The 23,961-nt window shown below is 37.8% G+C and overlaps 1 protein-coding gene across 2 annotated transcripts in view; it reads left to right on the top strand.

The window, feature by feature from the left end:
- Window positions 1-22,736, top strand: part of creb3l2 (cAMP responsive element binding protein 3-like 2) — a 40,432-nt gene extending 17,696 nt beyond the window's left edge. The window contains exons 2-12 of one of the 2 annotated variants that reach the window (XM_067582199.1): window positions 9,945-10,191; window positions 11,657-11,868; window positions 11,984-12,062; window positions 12,378-12,580; window positions 13,005-13,151; window positions 13,580-13,638; window positions 14,046-14,114; window positions 16,737-16,836; window positions 17,078-17,207; window positions 18,090-18,324; window positions 19,846-22,736. In XM_067582199.1, coding sequence (XP_067438300.1) covers window positions 9,945-10,191; window positions 11,657-11,868; window positions 11,984-12,062; window positions 12,378-12,580; window positions 13,005-13,151; window positions 13,580-13,638; window positions 14,046-14,114; window positions 16,737-16,836; window positions 17,078-17,207; window positions 18,090-18,324; window positions 19,846-19,921 — 1,557 coding nt within the window. In that variant the 3' untranslated portion in view covers window positions 19,922-22,736. The remainder of the gene's footprint in view (window positions 1-9,944; window positions 10,192-11,656; window positions 11,869-11,983; window positions 12,063-12,377; window positions 12,581-13,004; window positions 13,152-13,579; window positions 13,639-14,045; window positions 14,115-16,736; window positions 16,837-17,077; window positions 17,208-18,089; window positions 18,325-19,845) is intronic. The other variant, XM_067582200.1, reaches the window with a different exon arrangement.
- The last annotated feature ends 1,225 nt before the right edge of the window (window positions 22,737-23,961 follow it).

Below are 23,961 nucleotides of genomic sequence, written 5' to 3' on the forward strand. Positions count from 1 at the left end.
ACTATCATTATTATCTCATGCACGGTTTTGGCTCCGCTAAGGCCTGGCTAACATCTCACGGTCTCAGCTTTCGTTGTTTTAAAAAGATTTTTATTGGCGTCTCACAGCACAACGTTTGTTGGGTTTATCGTTCCTATCGTAGTTATCACTGAATGAACATTAACAGTTTTTATCCACACTAGCAGCTATCAGTGGCGTGGGATGACTTTTCCACTAGATGGGGCTACGGTCCAGGTAGCTCTGCTTATTTTGGCCGTGAGCATGCACTGCACAATGTAGCAGAGAGCCAGGTGCTGGTGGCTAGCGGCTAGGCTAATGGCCACTTAGCAATTGCTTTCACTTTACAGTTGTGACCACAGTACCACAATGTTTTGCCTGCCTTCAGGGGGTAAATGTTATCTAATATGGAAGCAGCAATTGGGCAGATAATCGCACAATAAAATGTTCCACCCCAGATCCAATTGGCTTGTGTTGTCAACCAATCAGGGGCCACCAGGAAAAGCCGAACATATTACACACATACCGCCGTCGTCATGGATGTATAAAGAGAACTGGATAATGGAAGCGTGCCGGGCTTTGAAGCAAATTTTACACACTGGCCAAACCGTGTAATTACAAAGTCACGTGATGCACACTAGTCCATAAAGCCTTTTCCCACAGACTTAATTTGTGAAAGAGACATCTGTAGATCAGCGGATACATTTTTTTGAGCGTCACAACCCCCACTAAATGACTCGTTTCACTATCAGAATCGGATCCATTCAGTCCAATCACATTTCAAAAGTCTAGAAGATCTGCATGATTGAATTGTTTTATCCCCATTCAAGCTAGCCAGAGAGCTAAGTCGGAAGTTAGCTGTCTCAGCAGGTGGAAGTCTCTAGTGAGCATGCGCCATGGGCACATGCTGCCCATATATAACATTATACGTGCTGGAAAAATACAAGAATTTAGAGGCTATTATCTTTTTATTTTGCGCCACCATATGGTAACCGTTTCCACATGTCCGGCAATGCAGAGAAAATTAACAAGCCTCAGCTGTAGTTTACATTTAATACCAACATAGCACGCTAATATGCTAAGCTTAAGCATGCTGTGCTAACATGCTAATGTTAGCAATCATCAATACACGTATGAAAAACTGAGCCACGTCTGACAATGTAGAGCTGAGCCTGACAGGCTGAGTCTGAGATGTCCTAAAATGGCCACCATACAGAAGATAAACCCTTTTAACTGACACCTTTGTCCTACGAGTGTTAAAAATCTAAAAAGTTGATCATAATTTTTCCATCAAACAAGTTTTTTTTTTTTGGTCTGTAATGAGCATCACAGCGTCTTTGAGTTGCTAGCATGGCAACAAACAATTGACAGTAGGAAAAAAAACAAAATCCTTGTAATTTTTTGAACCATTTTGGCGTTAAAAAGATTTTAATAATAGGTCAAAATAAAGGCTAAAACGTTGTTGTTATTAGCTGTCTACACTGAAATCCTACGCTCAAATCCTGTTATTTCTGTGCGGGTGAATTCATTGACAAGTTATCAAAGATATTATTTAGAGCCACTGAATGAAGGAATCCCTGCCGCTGCTGTTGCTACTGCTGCTGTGCAGATCAAGTTTCTACACATGTACTTCAGCTAAGTGTTGAAACAGCTTGCACACATTGTTAGCATTCCAGCGGGTACTTGCTGTACCTTGGCTTACAGCTGCAGCACTGAGATCTGCCGGCTTCAGTCATGAATGCTAACAATGCTAAAACAGCGTCACTACAGCAACTGAGGTTCAAATATGCAAATATTGTGCTTTTTTTATTATCTCAGAGTGTTTTAGGAATTTGACCAGAGGGCCAGAAAGCGGGGAAATATCTAAAAAAAAAAAAGTAGAGAAACAGGATTTCAGGAGAATTTAAGACCAGCTGGGAAACTGAGAAGAATGAAAACTATTCTGTCCTTCAAGATGCAAATGAGGAAAGCACTGAACCACCAACTAGGATAACAAGGTTTAAAATTAAAAATGAAACTCCCCGATATTATCTACAAAGTTCAAGAAGATGCTGAATGTTTTTTTCATAGAGATACTTTGGGGACTGTCACACTTTCAGCCTCATATTCAAAAACCTGTGAGACGCCTGAAACTGAAACTGGATTTGTGTTTTAGAAACTTGCTTCTTTTTCTCCGCTTTTTGTTTCCACTACGTTAATGTCTGTAAACATCTGTGAGGATGTATTATATGTAGATTCATCGTCCCAGCGCCTCCATTTGTGTGACATTTTATACCGTGCACAAATATTTGGACTAAATCTGATTCTGATACAAGTGTTTTCTGATAAGACACCCTTTGTAGAGAGTTTACCTAGCATAAATAATTGGTTTATTAATAGTTAATAAATCTTTTACTGATGCTTTATTGATCTATTATAAATTAATAACAAAGATGTTTGGGTTTCCAGGTTATGGCTGCATATATAGTGGCTTTGTCTTGTTAATTCATGACGAGGTTTCCTCTAGTAGAGAGTTTGACCTTTGACCTTCTGGAAAACTGCTGCAGAGCATCTTGACCAAAGTTTGCTTATTAACAATTTATTAAAATGTTCAACTGCAGATTTAGGTTATTGAAAGAAACAGTTATTAATGACTTATTGGCTTTTATAATAGCAGATGACTCACTAACTTTTGCCACTGGGCAACTTGAGACTTTTTATTATGACTTATTAAAATAAATAACTGCAGAATTGATGTTTATTAGTCTTTATTAACGACTTAATAACTTCAGACTTGTCGGCTTATTAGAAAGTGAGAAACCTTTTAATCAATGACTTGACCATTAATGACTCAACAGTCACCAAAAATTTTCACCCAGCTACACAAAAGTTATTATTTTAAAAGCTTATAACTAATATGTAAAGTATAGTAAATAATGTATTAGCCATTAATTTATTATATTTTATTATAAAAAATATACATAATATTATATTTTAACCATTAACAAAGCTAGTTGCAGCTTATAAACCTTTTATAAAAGGTGACTTATTAGAAAATTGTACTCAAAGTTTAAATAATTAAAGATTTTTTTCACTTTTCTCTCAGTAATTGATTGCAGAGAGCAGACGGAGCTCTTGCAGTACTGGTCTGTGTAACTGGTTTCAATATCTCTTTACCTTTAATACTGGTTATCAGGTTATGATGGCACACGTGTCGGTAATCAGTGTTTGTTTTAAACCTAGAACCTGGATCCAAAGTTAAGTAATGAGTCATTCAGTTTATCTTGACATTAATTTGTGTGTGTTTTAGTGTGTGTGTGTTTTAGTGTATGTATGTGTGTGTGTGTGTGTTTGCCCTTTTTATTGGTGTGTTTGCAGGCTGTGTGTAGTGAAGCTGTGTCATCAGCAAAAGTACACAGAGATGAGTCAAGGGCAAAGGTACACACACACATACACACATGCACTACTAGACACACTCAATGGAAACACAGTGGAGGGAGATGACCCTGTGTGGCTTTGTGTGTGTGTGTGTGTGTGTGTGTGTGTGTGTGTGTGTGTGTGTGTCTTAGGTATTTTGAGGCATTTTTTACGGTTTACTCTCACACATCTGGTTTTTGCCTCTCCGGGGGAGGAAGGTGTTACATCATCAAACTTTCCGCTTCCTGTCTTAGCTCTGAAACTTAAACCTCTGGTCATTAAGGGTTAAAAACAGACACACATGCAGAACAATTACAGACCAGGAAAGACATTCCTTCCTCTCCCCTTCGCTCTCAGACCGCTAATTTAGCCGATAAATAGTGACCGACACAGCTGTCCGGGTTTTATTATCACTTATCACTCGCCTCTCTGCCTCGTAGCCTCTTAGGATTTCACCAGCTTGTCTGGGAGACAAGACAACTGGTTTGTTACTTTCCAGCTGATGAGAACATGGACACAAATTGCTCTGCTTAAGGCTGCAATTAATGATTATTTTCTTTATTGATTCATCTGCCAGTTATTTTCTTCATTAAAGGATTCATTATTTTGTCTATAAAATGTTGAAATGAGTGAAATGTGATGGTCATAATTTCCCAGAGTCAAAGGCGACATCTTCAAATGTTCTAACTTGTCTGAAAGATATTCAGTTTACAACAAATCCTCCAATATGAGAAGGTGAAACTGTCAAACATTTAGCATTTCTGTTTATAAAATTACTAAAACAATTATTCAATTATCAAGATAGTTGTATAAAAGTAAAAAGTGTAAAATAGTATCAAAGTAGTTTTTCTGTTGATCAACTAATCGAATTATCAACTCATTATTGCAGCTCGACTTTTGCTGCTTCATGTGAACAATTAAGCGCTTTAGCAAATAGCATGATGGAGGTTTTTTAGTACGGGGGGGTGTATTTGCGTTCCGAAATATTTGAAATGTTTTGACGTTTAAATGAAACCTGATTTTTGGAGCTAGCGCAAAAGAATACTTTTTAAATATCTTTATTCGCTGAGCATCTTCAAAAACTTTTTTAATTCAGCAAGTTACGTCAAATATTTCAACTTCATCAGTGTTTAAACTGTTCAGAAATGTTCCCTAAACAAAGTACAATGTAAAATAACGTCAACTATTTTGATTTAAATTAGGCAATGTGTGATTAAAGAGTAACTAAAGGTGAAAAAGAACTGACTTAATATTATTTTTTTCTTAAATAGTTTTAGATATTTGGTGTTACAGACACTATTTGATTGATGTTCAGTCCTCAGCCCTCGTTCCTGTCAGATATTCTTCTTTTCATATTTCAATTGATCAATTTAAAAACAAGATTTTAAAATTATGCCAGCACTGGATTTAAAAGATATGTAGAATTTAGTTGCATCTAGCAGAACGGACTTCATAAGTATGTTTTCATTAGTGTTTAATCACCTGAACATAAGAATCGTTGTGTGTTTGTTAGTTTAGAATGAGCCCTTTATATCTACGTAGGGAGCGGGTCCTCTTCCATGGAGGCCGCCATGTTGCACCGCCATGTTTACAGTAGCTACAGTAGCCCAGAAAGGACAAACCAAACACTGGCTCTAGAGAGGACCTTAAGGTTCTCCTACACGCTTGGAAGCGAAGGACACTGGACCTTTAAGAGATGTTTTGGATACAGCACTGAACTTTAAACAAATTGTAATTGTAATGATCTGAATCAATAAACAGTGACACAGATCAAGTTGCAGCTTATCTTGAGATACATTTCTAGTAAAAGAGAAAGTGAAAAACAGTTCAAAATGATCTCCGTCTGGGGTAAATATGTTGTCAACTTGAGGCCACTGTCATGTTCCCTCCCGACAGTGAACTCTGAGGTCTTACTCATGGTGCGATGATGATGATGATGATGATAAATTATTTTGTTGACTGCAGTTAAGAGCAAAAACATGTCACCCCTCCATATGAACTAAAAGTTTGTTTTCCATCTGGACAGGATGTAGTTATACTGTTAGTCAGTGACAACATTTCCCAATAGACTGTTTTTCTTTTTTTAACTATAAAAGAACCGTAAACGTTGTAAAGCTCATTTTAGTGCTAAAATTGCTCCTGAATCATTTTTTCTTTACCCATAATGTACAGAATGATGTCTCAAACTTTAGCTAATCATTTTCTTTGACACATAACTCTTCTGCTGATTGTTCGACACAGTTTTCCGACCTTGTTTGGAGTTTGCCCTTCGGTGTTTTTAGCTGATGATTAAGGTCATACATATTAAAAAGTATAGCTAAGCTTATAAAAAAAAGGATATTTCTGCTTGCTTGACTCACGATTTCTGTGCACAACACTGATGTTTTACCAGAAACGTCGAGGGATAATCACTCTTCCATCTACAGCCTTCATTGTGGCCTCAATTAAAAGATTATGATCTGCACTTTCAGCGTTGTTCTCTGCCTCTCGGTAATGTTATTCATAAAAATATGAGAATAGCCTCTTTGTTATCACCACTTCTCCCTCAGAATAGTTACTGACCTACAGATTCTCGTCCTAGTTCCAGTTTAACTCCCACTTTTCCCATTAAGGCTTGAACCTCTTGAGGTTCTGGCTCCCAGCTGGAGGGAGTCAAGTTACAGTCGGCCCTAAATAACACCTCTCTGTTGGGCTGCAAAGACAAAGAGGTTACTGTTGTGTGTGTGTGATGAGTTACACCCGACTCAGTGACTGATCCTGCAGCCCGATCCACTGCCCTACATCGCTTTTTTTTTTTTTTTCACACACAACCACAACCACACACTGTGACTGCAGAAATGACAGGGAGCATATAAAGCCTCGCTATGTGTCTTTGGTGCGGTTCTGTTTTCATGCAGGCGTAGTTGGACCGCTCCCATTTCCTGTAGACTTAAACAAGACCGGGATTTATTTCTTCATTTGGTCGGAGTTGATCATTTATTTCTCATGTTTTCACGTTTTAAGAGGATTTTAAAGGAGGATTTTTTTTTTTTTAGGGCTTTTCCTGGTGTTTTGTAAAGCAGGAAGTAAAAAGAGAAAAGGTTGAAAATCCTAGAAGAAGATTTGAAAACCCACAGAATCACTTGTGTGGTTTAGATTTCTAAGGATGGGTTTCGCACTATAATTACGCCTCCTTTAAAAACTACACCCTGCATTTTCTGTTCACATCACATCTTTTTGAGCTGAAACCAAACCTGAATCTCTGATCAACAACAACAACAACAAAAAAATCCTTATAATATTTCTTACAGGAACCAGCAAATACTACACAACAGTTAAGAATAACATATACAAAAAACTACATGCACAGCAAATTTATAGAAGCTAGATACAGGATAAGACTACAAAAAGTGAAGGAAATCTACAGTATTTAAGGTGAATTTCACTGTCAAACACTGACTCAACATGTATAATAGGATAAATGCTACTTAAATTATCCAGTTTGTTTGAAAATACCATAAATAGTCAAACCTCTGTCTTGCTAATCCCATTATATAAGATAAACAGGGCACATATATAACAGTCTGAGCTCTACGTTGCAATGCAAGAACCATGTAACTGTGAAGTTCATATTTAAGACCCTATTACAGGATTCTTGTTGTAAAATGAGTCAGTTGGAAGCATTAGAAAGTCAGCAGGAGGCAACGTTTTGATCAATTCATAACATTTATTTCATTTGCTGACTTTCTACAGCTGATAAACTCACAGAGACAGTTGTCATTTCTCAGCTAGAAATGAGAAGCTTTTGTCTTCATCTGTCTGAATCAGTTTAGCTATTTAATTATTAAATCCCCTGGAAAGGCAAATCCATGATTGGCTATTAATCATGTAATTTGTGATCTGCCAAATGAGCTGTTTTTGAGCCAGGTTTTCTAATGAATGTTATGAATGTTTATTTTCATTCAGATTTTTGTGGAAGCTTAATGAGACACTCAACTTTGATATCATAAATGCATTTTTATGATTTCAAGCCACGTTTCCAGAAGCTTTAGGAGGAAATGATTAAGAATCTCTGTTATCATTGTAAACTGTGTTGTGTGCAGCGCAAGACTGTAAAACTTGAATATTTTTGAATCTGCCAACTGTGCAAGTAAAGATAAACTCTATATCTTTATATAAAAATAAAGATATATGTCCTTAATTTTGCTTCTGATGAGATATTTTCAAACCTTTTTTCTTCAAACTTTTAATAAACTTTTCATGGAGTTATTTTTGTAGATATGCAGCAAATATATATAAATATAAGATTTTTGCAAACGCAGACATTATAATGACTATCATCATCATCATCATCATCACAGCGAAACCCATCACTGTCAGTGTGTTATAAGATCTGAAGCAGCAACATCAGCAACAGTAAGATTAGTCTCAGTAACCACGGAGATGTGGTTGCCAGGAGACATTTGAGAGGGGAAGTAAAAGGTTATAAACTACCGTAAATGTTTTCCCACAGTGCAATGGGTCACGCACACACACACACACACACACACACCATCCTATACACTCATATCGTGGCTTGTTTATGTCACGGTGACACACACTGATGGTGAGTTGGAAATGGACCCACTGTTAGATAAATGTGTAAATATTTGTCTTCCCCCCCTCCTGAATAGATTCACGGTATGCTGTCGGTGTTTGCATTACACACACACACACACACACACACACACACAGGCCTGAATCCGGGCCATATAGGGCAGCAGACAGTGGCAGGAGTGTGCAGTGAAGAGGTCATTTCACTTTATGTGTGTGTGTCTGAGAGAGAGAGAGAGAAAATGCGAGAAGTAAAGTCCCAGCCTCCCTCTCTCCCTCTCTCTCTCTCTCTCCTTCTCTCCTTCTCTCTCTTCCTCTCTCACCCTGTAATTGAAGCCACATGCTTGGCGTTCGGCCTTCCACCCTCCTCCTGTTTCCTCCATCTTGATTTCACTCTCGCTTTTCCATCCATCCTTCCATCCATCCGCACATCATCTGTCATCCATCTTCTGTCTGAAGTTACATAACTAAAAATTTTGGCTGTAGATTGTTTCTTTTCTTTTCTTAAGCCACAGCTTTATATGTTTGGTTTAAATTGTTTATTTCAGTCTCATTGGCTGAGACCAAACTGTCCCGAAATGTTTAATATTGCCATTGGACTAGTTCTGCTTATTCTGCCCGGTAACAGAAGTTACATCAGACATTTTTTTGGAGCACTGAGTTGAGTTCAAGTCAGGACAGAACTGGAAACACACAAGTCTTCATCTTGCAGTTTTTTATGTGAATGTCGCACATTTGTAACATTAAATTAATCTTTATCGATCTATGTGGGGAAAAATACGCCGCTGTTGTCCAAACAAGACAAAAACATTATAAAGTGAAGGCTAGGGTTTAAGTTTATTATTTACTGTTTTCATGTGTACTTACTCATATTCTTATGACTTTATACTGTGAATATGTTCAATTTTTCATTGTATGGAAATGAACTGGTGGCATTTTAAGATATATAACATATGAACTAATAAATGAAGATGAGTTTTGTGCAAAAACTAACAGTCCAAGCCCATAATGAGGCACAGAAATGAATCAAAAACTGTACTTACCAAAAATCTATAATATAATATAATAATTTGCTGCATTATTTTCATTATCATTTAATCTGTCGATTATTTAGATAGTTGTTTAAATGTCATAAATGGTGGAAAATGTTGATTACTATTTCCCAAACACCAAGATGCATTTTCATGATTTCCTTGATACCAGCATTCATTCATAGAAACTACACATTTTTGTTTTTGATGCATAATATGAGGGTGTAATGAGTGTTTGGACACTAATTACAGGTTTTATCCACAAATTTCATGTTTGAAAATGTTCAAAGAAATACAGAAATCCAGCTGCGAGTAGCTGACAAAACACAGGAGAAATTATGTCAGTATGTTATCAACACATCTCCAGCCGGAATTTGCTTTGGCTTCCTTTTGTTTATGTCAGTCATAACACCTGAGCGCAGAGGAGGAGGATGCATACACTGATGGGGGAGAAAGATAAGAGAGCAGGATAGATGGAGGGCAGGAATGCAGCAACAGGAATGTCGTGAAGGAGGACGAGGGATGAAGGGGGGGGGAATGAAAGAAGGGATTAAGTGTAACAGGGAGGAGAAAGGCTTGTCTGTTAACTTCTTCTTCGTGTGTTTTGTAAATGTGTCACCGCACTGAGAATCACACACACACACATACACATACACACAGGGAAACACTGATTAGTGGGTGAGATTTTTTCAGCCCAGTTTGTCTTCAGTTAAAGACAGTTTTACAAGATCGGCTCCTTGCTTTTTGCCCCCGGGGGAGAACTGAGGGGACACATTCAAGGAAAGGTGCCAATCAAAAAAAAAACAGATAGTAATTACAGAGAGACTCCTCACAATGTGGTTTTATATAATTACCTGTCTCCTTTTGAATGTGTCTGATGGCTTCAAATTGATATTTTGTGCTTTTGTCTGAATGATATTTACGGCGTTTTCTTTCTCTTTTGTGCAGCACTTCTCCGAGCTTCTGGACGACCTCTCCCAGGATGCTTTGCTCGGCCAGCTGCTCAGCGACCCCTTCCTGTCTGGAGTGAGAGGCGGCGTGGAGGAGGCCATGGAGGGGGAGGACGGAGGCGACCTGTCCCCGTCTTCCCCTCTGCCCCCGCACATCACCGCCGAGCACAGCTACTCGCTGTGCGGCGACAGCCGACCACAGTCGCCCCTGTCGCACCTGACTGGAGAGCAAGGCAGCGAAGCAGGTGAGACGCAGATTATCACCTGAGAGTGTGCATAAGTATTCTTTTGAAAGATGAACCCAATCTTCTTTTTACACATGAAAAGTTGACTTTATAAGCAATAAAAAACAAGTAAAAAGACAAGAAAATAATGAAAAATGACCCTTCTTGGAGCTTATGGTGATGTCATCAAATGTTTTGTTTTATCTCATCAACAGTTCAAAATTTAAAGATATTCAGTTTATGAACATGAATGACACAGAAAAGCTTGAAATCCTTACATTTGAGAAGCGGAAACTTCTAACTTCTGAAACTCCCAAGTTATCAACAACGTATTAACATTTATACCTACAGACCTGACTGGCTATTGTAGTGAAAGGGCCCTTTCTCATATATGACCTAATGACATTTGTGATCACATTAATAAAATTTACAACTGACTTACAACCCCGAAGTTTTTTTTGTTAGTGGATTATTACTGATCGTTAAAGTATAGTTAAATTACTTATTAACCATTAGCTCCAGATTTAAAATGATAAAGAGTCAATAAAGTTCACCACAAAGTCTTACTGATAAGTGGGTTGGACCAAAAGTTCAATAAACAGGGAGGAGAGCTGATAAAGTAAATCTGACCAGATGAGGTTCTTTATAAGGAAATATCATAAATAAATACAGTAAGTACTTCAGTATTTGTACAGTACTAATAGTGCAGCTACAGTCTTGGTTCATTGTCTCATTCAATAACTCAGAATTGCAGAAATCTTGGTGCCATTTTTGATCAAAACCTCAGTTTAGACAAACGTATTAAATCAATGTTTCAATCCTGCTTTCATCATCTCAGAAACATTTCAAGGAGTAAACCTTTCCTTTCTACCAAAACTGTTCACGCCTTCATATCCAGTTGACTGTAAATCTCTGCTCTCCCGCCTCCGGCTCATCTGCTGCCAGGATTTTAACTCAGACTAAGGAACATCATCACATTTCACTGATCCTGGCTTCCCTTCACAGGCTACCTGTTGCTTTCAGAATTGATTTCAAGACATTATTGATGACTTACAAAACCCAGAGAGGCCCCGCCCCAATTTATCTATCAAATCTCTTATTGCCCAATGTCCCTTCCTGCTCCCTGTAGATCCTCGAATGCATCGTTGTTGTTCCAAGGTCCAGACTGATACACAAATGTGATAGAGCCTTTGCAGTCAGGGCTGCTAGACTTTGGAACGACCTGCCTGAGGAGATCAGGGCTGCCAACTGTGTCATCTTAACCTCTTTGTGCTTTAAATGTGTTCTGTTTTTATTGTAAAGCACTTTGTAACTGTGTTTTTAAAGGTGCTATATATAAATAAAGTGTATTATTATTATAATTATTACAGGTTCATTCTCAGTCTAAAGCTTATAGAGAAGAAATATTTGTTGGTTTAAAAAAACAGGCTATTTAAAATCTGTCAAAACAAGACACCAACAAGAGTCCATGTTTCCTTTTCCGTAGCAGAGTCCGACGGGGATTCAGCCGAGTGGCCCATGGAGCAGGACGAGGCCATCGACAGCCTCCTGTGTGAGACTCCTTCACTCCTCCCCACCCTCTCCCTCTCTCTGGCCTCCAGTGAGGGGTCCCAAGCACCCGAGGGCCCTGCGGTGACCCCCGCAGCCGCCCCAGCTCAGACTACAGTCAGCAGTCACAACCAGGGTAAAGGCGTCAAGGTGAGAGCTCAGTAAATACAGATGAAAACTAGCCAAATTTACATTCTTAATCATTTTTTCGCTGCTTTTAAACTTTCTTTTTATATATGCGTCTGTCCTGTTTGTCTCTTTACAGATAAAAGAGGAGAACATCATCCCTCAGATTAAACTGGAGCCTCATGAAGTGGACCAGTTTCTCAATCTGTCACCCAAAGGTCAGGATTCAAATTTTCCTCTCTGTCCTCTCCTCCTTCTTGTCAGTTATCTGATGCTACAATGACGCCTGCTGGTCACTTCATGAAAGTTCCTGCTGTGAAAACATCTCAGACTGCATAACAGCAGTAGATGCCATAACTGATTTTTAATGCTAGTATGCATGGAGGACTTTAAATCAGGATCTTCTAAAAATAACTTTATTTACTTAAAAATATTTTTGTTTTACTCCAAGGATTTTAAATTTCTGCCTCTCTTTTGCTTCTGCCCTGCTGAGACAAAACAACATAGCTAACCAATCAAGCATCACGTTTCAGGTCTGGAGTCTCTGCAGATGCCTCCCACTCCTCCCAGTTCCCACGGTAGTGACTCGGAGGGCAGCCAGAGCCCCGTCCACGCCCCGCCCAGCCTGTCCTGCCCCACCTCCCCCACCAGCCCCGCTCCATCCCAGGCCAGCCTGAAGGTGTCTCCTCGCGGTCCTTCCTCCCTGTCCAACTCCCCTCTGCTCACTGCTCCTCATGTGAGTGCAGAACAAAAAAAACACTGACACAGCGTTCATCATCTGAACACAATATCTCACACACTGACGCTTGGATTTTCCACAAAAAAATGGGGGAGCGACTTTCTGACCACCTGCGATCTAAGGCTTTGAAATTACTCCTCGATTACTAATCAAATTAAAAATAATAAGTCATGTTACAAAGTTCATATGACAAAAATTTGGGGTGATTTTCTGCTGTTTTTGCTCTACAACTTATGACCATTAAACATACAAACTACTATATTTTACACCTTTTTGAGTTTCATACAAATACTGCACCCTCCTAATACACCAAAAACAATCTCAACCAATATTGAAAGCATTGTGAAAGATAGATTTCACATTTTTATAACTTTTTTGAGTGTCAAAAACACTTTATATTTCTCTTTTTGTGTGTACGTAGAAACTGCAGGGGTCGGGCCCGCTGATCCTGACCGAGGAGGAGCGTCGCACACTGGTGGCCGAAGGTTACCCAGTTCCCACCAAACTGCCGCTCACCAAAGCCGAGGAGAAGGCGCTGAAAAAGATCCGCAGGAAGATCAAAAATAAGGTACTGTCACATGAATATATTGAGATTAATATTATTTACTAAAAATATCAAGGTCAGTACCACTCAAGTTGTTTATTAGAATCTCCTTACTTGAATAGAATTAATCAGATGCACAAATTTTCAGTGTAAATGTCCTTTTTTCAGAGCATTATACCCTCTGGAATAACTTTGTCAACAAAGTGTCAATATTCACAATGAAATATGTATCGTATATGAAATTCACCAAATACTCATTAGTAGTAGCAAGTATCCATTATTGAGAAAGTATGAAATACTTAGAAGATTGTAAGTATTGACAGTGTGCAGAATGAGTAAATAAAACTTAAATGAATATGAACCTCTCAGCTTTTGGCCCAGCAGCAGTTTCAGTCTGAGATATTAGTATTTGTCTTTTTTAAATGTTTTTGCTTTCTCTCCTTCTCTCTCAGATCTCAGCTCAAGAGAGTCGCAGGAAGAAGAAAGAGTACATGGACGCTCTGGAGAAGAAGTAAGTCCTCTTCCTCATACTGTATGAGAGCGACTGGGACATAAAAATGACTGAATCACTCTGAAGAACAAACAACCACAGTTTGTTTTGTCTCATTTGAATTTACTTCTACATCATTATCTATTTCATTTGACCTGTTTCTGCTCAAATGAAGTAATCTTCTGATTTAAACAGTCTCTTTATGTGAGCTGACATAGATACGATCAAACTGAATGAAAGCAGCAGAGGAACAAATATATTAATGTGCTGGAAGAAGTAAATAAATATAAGATGTTCTGAAAAAAAAATCTAGAATACGCTGAATAAACAAAAACAGAGACAGTGTATAAATCATCCAGTCGTGTTATTTATGTTGTGTGAGAGCAGCTGTTCAGTCACTGACCTGCAGTTCTCCTGTCTGACCACAGGGTGGAGACCTGCTCCAACGAAAACAGCGAACTACGCAGGAAAGTGGAAACTCTGGAGTGCACAAACAAGTAAGAATGTACAAAGAGACAGACAGACATACGCTGACTTATTATGTGATTGATTTGATATACTGTAAAGTTCCTTAATTAGCAGAAAGATTTATTTTAGATCCAATACTTCTTCCTCTACAGCACCTTCACTACACCCAGTTAAAATCTTCCTACTGATACCCATCCCTCTTTTCTATCTGTGAGGAAACTGTAATCAGACAAGCACACAGAATACTGAAGGACCCATCATATATTTTATACTGGTATGAACTGGTAGACGTTATAGAGCCAATAAATTCAAAACCGACCGTCTCAAGGTCTCCTTTGTCTCTACCTCCATAAGACTGCTGAACAAAGAACCTGTGTGACTTTTAATCTATTGATGTTTACTTGTGTATACTAGGGTGTACTATACCCAGTGCAATATGCAGTACTGATGGGTAGTAAGAGCAAAACTGGTTTTATTCAGTTGGATGTCTAATTTATGGACTTTTTTTTTACCTTTTTTATTGTTTTAACTCTTTTAAATATGATCTGACACTTACACAGGTCATTGTGTTATATTATTTTTTGTACTACGGGTACAATAGTGTATTTTGTCTTGTACATATGGAGATTATACACTTATACTGTATGGACCTCGTATTTTTCTATATGCAACACTTGAGCCCAAGACAACTTATCTCATCTTATCTTATTTTATCTTTATCTCGTCTTATCGTGTCGTGTCTTGTTTTCCCTGCACAGCTGTATCAAACTAGAAATACAGTTATCAAGAAATAGTGCATAAAATTGAATCTACCCTCATAAAGCTTGTTTTTAAGCAGAAGACGTCCTCAGGCATCACCACTATGTGTCAGTTCTTTGAGATTAATGTTGGGTACTGGTATTATTTTTGACTATTCCTCTCTTTCTCGGCCACATACTGACACCCAGTCTTAGGAACAGATTCAACTGACTCTTGAACTGATCAAAGGCTTTTACAGTTTTTGGGGAAAGACAGCAGCAGAGTTCAGAGATTTGACTTTGACGAGGGAGCTTCAGGATTGCTGACAAGTTTGACTCATGTCAGTCACAAATACTCAACAATGGTGACAATCAAAGCACCAGGAAAAAGGGAGGAGGGGGAGGATTCAGATCTAAAAATTTCTCTGCCTTGCAACCTCCAAACCTCCTCTGAGATTCCTCCTTTAAACTCCTGCCTTTATTTCCCTTCCTTTTTTTTTTTTTTTACATTCAGAGGCATGTGTGTTTGTTGTACAGTGTAGCGGAGAGGTGCGAGGATGATGTGTCGGGAAACACTGACTGAATTTTGTTACTTGCAAATAAAGCTGAATCAAAAGCTTCCCGTCGATCTGCTCAGCTGCAATTTAGCATCCATGCATAATCATGAGGCTATTTTAATGTAAAATGCTTGAGCTGCTTCAAAAAGACTGTGTTGTTTGCTCTCGTTATGCATGGATGAACTCTGGGTGTGTTTGTGTGTGTGTTTGTGTGTGTGTGTGTGTGGTGCACCCAGTGAGTGCAGTGTGTTAAATATAGCTGGCTGGAACACAGCTGTTTTGCACTCTGGTAAAGAGTAGGCTTTATCGTCACTGTCTGAAAGTTAAATGAACCAGTTGCATGTGTGTGTGTGTGTGTGTGTGTTTGTGTGTGTGTGTGTGTGTGTCTGTCAGTCATAGGCTACTTTCAGGGTCAAATTCAAGACTTAAGACCAGTTATTTGGGGGCAGCTTTTCCAAATGGGGACAAAAGATGTGTCTCCAATTGGTAAAACATTGATTTTTGGGTCAGTGGTTATGGTTCAGTGTGTGTGTGTGTGTGTGTGTGTGTGTTGACGCTGGTGCACCTGGACAATGTGTTTGTGTTGTTTTGAGAGCTCAGCTGCCTTTTATTTAATGAAGCAAGCAGCAGAAAACAGCTTGAGTCAAAGAACTGAGGGATGTTAAAAATAAGACATAAACACTTCAACAAATATCAATAAATTAGTCACCATGAGACTTAAGTTGATCACAAATTTACATCAGAAGCGATCAATATGTTGCTGGTAGTCTGTGGAAAGACCTTAAACTTTTTTGTTGAACTTTTTCTTATGTTATGATTATATAACGTTGAATTTAAGGCATTTAATTTCTTCCTTCGGCGTTCTGATACACTTCTGATATGAAAGATGATGTCGTTTAATGAGGAAAAATGTCTTTAGGACCTTTACTGACTACTATTACAAGTCCTGCATTAAGTATTTAATAAAAACACAGAAATATTATCAGCTAATTGTGCTCAAACGTCAAAAGTATCGCTTTATTGTGAGCAGGTTTATGTTCACATTAAAAAGAGACAATATACATATCATAGATACATGATTTACACTTGATACTGTGTATTTTCTTAGTATACAGATATACAGTACATGAAGTATTACAAAGCTTAAACACTAAATATTCTAAAAGTTAATGTTCACATCACAAAAGTATCACTGCATATTTCAAATACATCAATGTTTACATGCTTTTATTATTCTGTTGTCAAATCATTTATGCTTGTTCTGCTCATCTGTTGAGTGTGTCAGCTGTGTATGCGTGTTATGTTAAACGTGTGTGTCTAACCTGTGTGTGTGTGTGTGTGTGTTGCTCCTCCCCAGGTCTCTGCTGCAGCAGCTGCAGTCCCTGCAGGCGGTGGTGGCAGGAAAAGTCCCCAAATCCTGCAGGGTGGCTGGCACCCAGACATCATCATGCTTAATGGTACCATTGTGTGTTTCTGTGTGTGTGTGTGTGTGTGTGTGTGTGTGTGTGTGTGTGTGTGTGTGATGGAGATTGTGGTGATGAAACATTGATTAAAAATATTGAATTGGTAGCATCTGCTTACAACATTCATTAGCAGCTTAGCATTTTGTGTGATTCATAATTTACTTATTCCTCTTTCTCTCTTTCTGTCTCCACCCTTCCTCTCTTCCTCTTCCTCTTCCTCTCTGTCTCTCTGTAGGTGGTTGTATTGTGTTTCTCTCTGTTTTTGGGGAGTTTCTACCCCAGCAGTCTGACTCCTTGCTCCACCATCACTGAAACTGGCCACACTTCCAAACAGCTGGCCGTCAAAGAGTCCTACACAACCACAGGTAGTTACACTCACAAAACACATTCACACATAAAAAAAACTTTATTTAAATACTTATTAGCATCACAAAAGGTGCCACTTACTATCAGCGGAGCTTTCAACTGTATATCACAGTCTTCATTCAGTGATTAAAGCTGGCTCAGAAGCAAAAAAAAATTGGATTTGGGCAACTTTAGCATCAGTTTGGTGTCATTTTTGTAACTCATAGCATTGATATCACAATTCAGTTGATATTTTGAATGATACTAAAAAAACTTTTGTTCTCTACTCTGAATTATTGGAAGTAGGCAAACACTTATACACATACATGAGTCACTTTTTCAGCTAAACCTGACCTGTCCCGCTGTTCTATTGTAATGAATCATTAGTTCCCGGGTATAAAAGTGTGGAGGCCAATTATAACATTTCCAATAATCAAATTCCACCTACAGCTCAGCAATAACAGCATCAGAGACTAATTAGAAGAGTTGACCTTTACACTTCATCCTCTCTGCTACCACCCACGCACTTTTGTAATACAGACCAGATATAATTTTCTTAACAATCAAATTCAGTTTCCAGTCTCATCCCGCCCACACACACACACACACACGCACACACACACACACACACACACACACACACACACACACATATACACACAAACAGCCAGGCTGAACTGTTTTTCAGCAGGCAGAGGATAACATGTGGTGCTACAATGTGATGAAGTGTGTGTGTGTGTGTGTGTGGGATGCTCTGGTGCCGCTGGGCGTGTGCAGTCTGAATAGTTAAAAAAAAACAACAACTTTATTATCCTGTTTAAGTTACAGCGTTTATCCAAAACTGTTATTGTAACTGTAAATACAAAAATACAAATTAACTTTTTTTTTTTTCCTTCTCTCAGTTAAATCGAGGAATCTGTTATCAACTTTCGAAGACGAGCAACCGCACCTCCTCGGGCTGGGCGGAGAATATCCCGAGCAATGGGAGGACACGCCGGCTCTCGTCATGGCGGCGTGGCGTCGCTCAGAGCAACAGAAACTCGGGACGGAGCCCAGCAGGGCGGAGACGCACCCGCCTTTCAGGAGTAAAAATAATGATACGCAGACATCAGAAAACCTGCTGCTGGACCTGCACAGGTAAACACACACACAACAACACACACTACAGTTATCTGGAATAAACAGAGGGAGACAGTTAAAAAATAAATCATGTTCAGTATTGATTAGGGCTGCATTTATATTTATATTTCCTAAATCGAATATAGTAACTTCAACAGAATTCATGTAGCTTTAAACCTTGAAACAGGGAGTTAAAATTAGCCTTCAATGTGCTGAAATGCTGGATGTTTCTGTGAAAAAGTCTCTTCAGCTAGAAGTCATCTTGGATTCAAATGCCTGCCAAGCAGCTGCCAAAGTTTCCATAAAAACCCACAATTAAAATTCTTTTGACTCCTTGCCCTCATTTTTTATTTTTTTGTATGCAAATTTGCAGCCTTTGCTGCATTTTAATGTAGAATTGACTGTAATTTCAAACCTCCATCTGATTTGTTTTCTTTCATGTGAGTGTGCTTGGTATAAAGGCTGGTTTTTTGTGTGCATGCAAATCAGTTTTAGAGATGACATTCAAAATATAATGTGAACAGCCTTATAAAATAGACATGCATTTGGAAATTTCATGCATTTTCGTGATTTTCTGTAATTTTTATAGTGTTATGATGTCGGATGTCTGTTAAATATGGTCAAAGCACCAAAACTTGAGGTGAGCATATGTAAAAATGCTGCCTGCAAGTCAAAAGCCAAGGCTTCAACCTGCTCTGAACGCTTTAAGTTGTCTCTTCTTCCTCCTCGTGATGACGTCAGATTGTTAGTGCACGTCCATTCTGTAGTCTTTATTGCTAAGGTTGCAGGTTGTTCTCTTCTGCATATTTCTGATCAGATTCGGGCTTGAATGTGTATAGATACATCTGAGAAGTTTCCTTTTTGAGTAAATAGTGAGAAAAAGAAGTGAAATCCAACAAACTTTTTTGTTTACGTAGCCTCTGGAGTCGGAGGAAGCTGCCAGAAGCTAACCAATCAGATCAGAGTAGGCTCATCAGGATGTCTGTTTCAGACAGAGGCTGAACCGAGGGGCTGCATAAAGGACCAGTATAAGATAAATAAAGAGTTTTTTAAACTGCAAATCATGCAAAGATATTCCAGTTGCACCCCAGAATAAAAATACATATCTGGAAATGTGCAGGATACGTCCCCTTTAAAGCTTGCAGGGAGAAAATGATGCTCTTGCGATCGCTCTTCACAGGTTGCATATAACCCATGAAAAAGACAAAGGAGGGACTGGAGAAAGAGTAGTCTGGAAAATCTGTTAATCATGTAATATTTATCCTGCAACCCATCATCTGGTACCAAAGGCACTAACAATATGGAAAAAAATCATGACAACCCAAACACAGATGAACTACTTTTAGCAAAGAGGGATAAAGGTTACTAACGAGAAAGTTAGCAGACAAAAGACAAAATCTTAAAAACACCACAGGAAGTGTCAGTTATGAGCTTCACAGAGCACATTATGTAAGTAAAGATGAAAGAAAGGTGACATAATTGTTGGCGATTGTCTCACCCACCTCTGTTTTTTGTCCCTTCCCTCTCTCCGTCTCTCAGGTCTCTGGAGCAGAGGACGAATGAGAGCAGTAGTAAAGTGATAGAGCTGGAGCGAACGGTCAACGAGACCTCCTGAGGTTCATGTCACCCCAACCCTACCTTCCCTAAACCCTGTGATGACCTTTGACCTCCCCTCTCCCTCCCCCCTCCTCTCTAGAGCATGGTTCAGTGTCCTGGAGCAAACCTCATACTTCCCACTGCTGATTGTTTTAGGTCATTTTCTTTCTTCCATCTTTGCCTAATCAGATACACTGTAATAATAAGAATTAATAATAAGATAACGGGGCACTGGTTGCCTTAATTTCTGAAGTAAAGTTGCACTGAATAGTTTTCTACAAATTAAACATTTTAGTTATCTGTTGTCTTAATTGACCCACCATCAAATCGATCTAGTGAATAATATAACGTGGCATTTATTCCAGTGGAAAGTATATTAAAATATGACATGTGAGGCTTTTTACAGGACACTGACAAGAAACTCTATATTTATAGAACTTTTTGTTTGTTTTTCAAAAATTATTGCTCTTTGTAGTTGTATTTCTTTTAATATTAAATGTTTTTATTCCATTCCAGTAATGCATACATCCCATTTTGATACTTGTTTGTGTTCATACTGTATTTTGCGTTTTTTTTTTAATTTTATTTTATTGTTACCCTTTTTATATATTGTTAATATTTTCTTCATCTGCCTCGATGTTTCATGCATCGAGGGCTTAGCTCGGGGTTCCTGCGCTTGTTTGGAAAATCTGAGAAAAAAAGAATATTTCCATGAAAAACGAATATTTGCAGATGTTTAAAAAATCATAGATTGGCCGCAAAAGAATGAGAAAAAAACGTGTCTCGACAGTCTTGATGCAAATAATGCAGGACCATTGTTTTCATGTAGCTGAAGAGCGAATATCATTTCACACAGGACACTTTATATATATATTATTTATATATATATATATATATATATATTATAGATGTTCTGACCAATCTCCAGCTGCAGCTACACTAAAAAAGCCTGTAAATACTGACTGAAATACTCAAAAATGAGTGTCTGCAAAAAGCAAAGTGTGGATTTTCATATTTGAAACATTCATATTTGACATGCGGGGACCCTGTTAGCTACGCTTCAGACGTTTTTGACTTAGTTCTGTCTGCATGATGGTCACTGTGTGCAAGTCAGGAGTCAATATTTAAGACTTGGTGTCTTCTACAGAAACGATTTTAGTTAGTTTTATTCACCAAAAGCATCTTAATTGGCTACATTTATGAGGTTGCTCTTATCAGTTTGGTGCACGCAGTTGTGCAGCAAACTACACCACAAAATGACTATTATGCATCCCATAATGTTGCCTTTATTTAAAGAAATATGCTTATTTGCCTTCTCGCCTAGATGTATGCTAAATATGAAGTCACAGGCAGCAGGCTGATAGCTTAGCTTAGCATAAAAACTGGAAACAGGCTGACACAGCTAGCTTGGCTCTGTCCAAAGGATGAAAAAACACCTACCAGTATGTCTAAAGCTCACAAATTAACACCTTGTGTCTTGTTTGTTTCATCTGTACAAAAAGTGTAAAACCACTAAGTTTGACGGGGGGTTATGTGTGAGACTATTTCTTAGCCTGAAGCGGCGACTTCCCAGTTGTTACCGCAAGGTGCCGTCTTTGTACGAATTAAATGAATGATACATAAAAAGTGTTAATTTGAGAGCTTTAGATGTGCTGGTAGGTGTTTTTTCAACATTTGGACAGAGCTAAGCTAGCTCGCTCCCTCTGTTCGCAGTCTTATGCTAAGCTGAGCTAACAATCAGTTTGCTTTAGCAGTGGTATCAATCCTCTTGTGTAATTCTCGGCAAGAAAGCAAATAAATGTATTTCCAGAAATGTCAGACTGTTCCTCAAAAAAAAAAAAAAAGATTCTGAATGGTTTGATGGTATTTTATGGCCTTTAATCCTGAGATGCTTTTGCCTTGCACACTTTCTCTGTCAACTCTGAGAGTCTTTATCTATCTTTGTCAGCATTTGCCAAAAAAATTTCTTCCCAGAAATGAAAAAAAAGAGTATCTATTTTTGTAAATATGAGTTGTTAATAAATAAGAAAGTCTAAATGTGTCTGTAGTTTATAAACCAAACCATAATTCACTCTGCTTGGATTCTGTGTTGTTGATAAATTATGAACGTACAACGCCTCAGTCTTACAGTTTGCTGTTGGGTTTAGTTTGTTGATTACAGATCACGGCTTTAAATGTCTTAACTGTCCATTTTCAAGAACTACATTACAGATGAGTTTTTAAATTTCTGAGCTTTGATGAAACATGTTCTTTCATGTGTGTTACAGACTTTCTTGGACTCTGAACCCAGACTGTATGTTCATGTTGTAAATAGACAGTCACCAGTATAAAAAAAAATCTGTAATATCCACTGTCTGAATGAAAGTTAATTAAGCCCGGATGTATTTTACAACTGAGGTCGAATCAAACTGTCAACAGAAATCAATCCCAGCCCAGTTCAGAGACTGGAAAATGAGATTTGTGTGTCTAGGACTCTTATTTTAAGCGTTGTAGACCAGTGGCTAGATCATCAAAGATTTATTGTCAAATATGTATGTCGTTTTGTTGCATTGATGATAGTCTTTTGCTCCATGACGTCAAAACTACAGAACATTCCTCACTGCTGATGAGAAATCATGGGAAACAGCCAGATAAACATATTGATTCTATTTTAATATTTCTATGGAAAAAATTCTCTAGTTTAGAGTGAAACTAGCAGCCAGTGGAGAGAATTTTTTTTTATCCAAATCAGATTTCATTTCAATATTTTGCTCTTGTGTAAATCCGGCCTTAACGAGGCTTTCTGTCTTTTTTTGCTTTCAAATGAATAAAGTATTTTCCTTAGTAAAAGCATATTTCCTGTGATTGTGTGTGATCTGTTCATGATAAAATGTTAAATAAGAAGACAATTAACTAACCTTACAAATACACTGTAAAAAAAAAAAAGAAGTTATTTCACAGAAATTTACTGTATTATTTTACAGTTTTGTTTTTCCACATTAAGTGTAAATGCTATAAAAACACAGTAAATTATTCTTATTAAAAATATTTACCATAAAATAAAGGCTGTAATCTGTAAATTAATATAATGGAATATTACAGTTTTTTAACAGAATTATTCAATTACTTAATGGACTTGAATGTTAAATTACATTGAATTCTATGTAAAAAAAAAAATACAAAAAATACACATCCTATTACTGAAAGGAAAATTAAGGCAACTTTCTGTTTTTTTACAGCAAAACTTTAAATTTAATGTAATAAATAAATAAAAAGTAAAAAACTGGTAAAAAGTCTGGCAGCAGAAGTTGCCAAACACTTACTGTCAAATAGCGGTAAAAACAAAACAAAACCTGTAGTTATTCTACAGAGAATTTTTTTAAAAATACAGATATTTACTGTAGATATTATCTGCATTTTTACAGTTCAACTGTTGTAAAATAAAAATTAAAAAAATATATAAAATATTGCCAGAATGTTAAACAAATGTATAAATCTGTACAAAAAAAGAAACGGATTTATGGATGTAAAACACAAAAAATTATGTAAAATATCTTCTTTTAACACCCATTAATGGTATCTTGAGAGCTTTAGGCTTTAATTGTATGTGATTATTTTATCTATTTACAGTAAATTCCTGGTAAATATTGGTTGCCATCAATCCTCAGAACCTGCCACTTATAGGCTATTTGAGGCTAAAGAGAGCTATTGTATTTAGGTCTTGATGCACAGCATATTGGTGTTGGGTGTACATATCAGAATCAAATGGTGATAAAATGTGTGTTTGCTGTATCCTATATTCCATCCCGGTTGTTGAGACTGAAAGGTCTCTTAATGATTGACATTGATAATTATGTCCCTTGTCAGTTTGTAATTATGAAGACATGAATAAATCACAGATGTTGGTATAGTGGTCTGCCAACTCCTAGCAGTAGAGTAGGATTGTATTTAGCTTAGCAGTTAATTGAAGAGGGGTTAACAGCTGTTCTGAGACAGGTAGGACCAACCATGCCTGTTTAAGCACTGTAGTAGCCACTGCATGGCCTCAGCCACTCCACAGTTCAACATGACAACCCACAA

This window comes from Thunnus thynnus, chromosome 23 (assembly GCF_963924715.1).
Source record: "Thunnus thynnus chromosome 23, fThuThy2.1, whole genome shotgun sequence".
Lineage (NCBI taxonomy): Eukaryota > Metazoa > Chordata > Actinopteri > Scombriformes > Scombridae > Thunnus > Thunnus thynnus.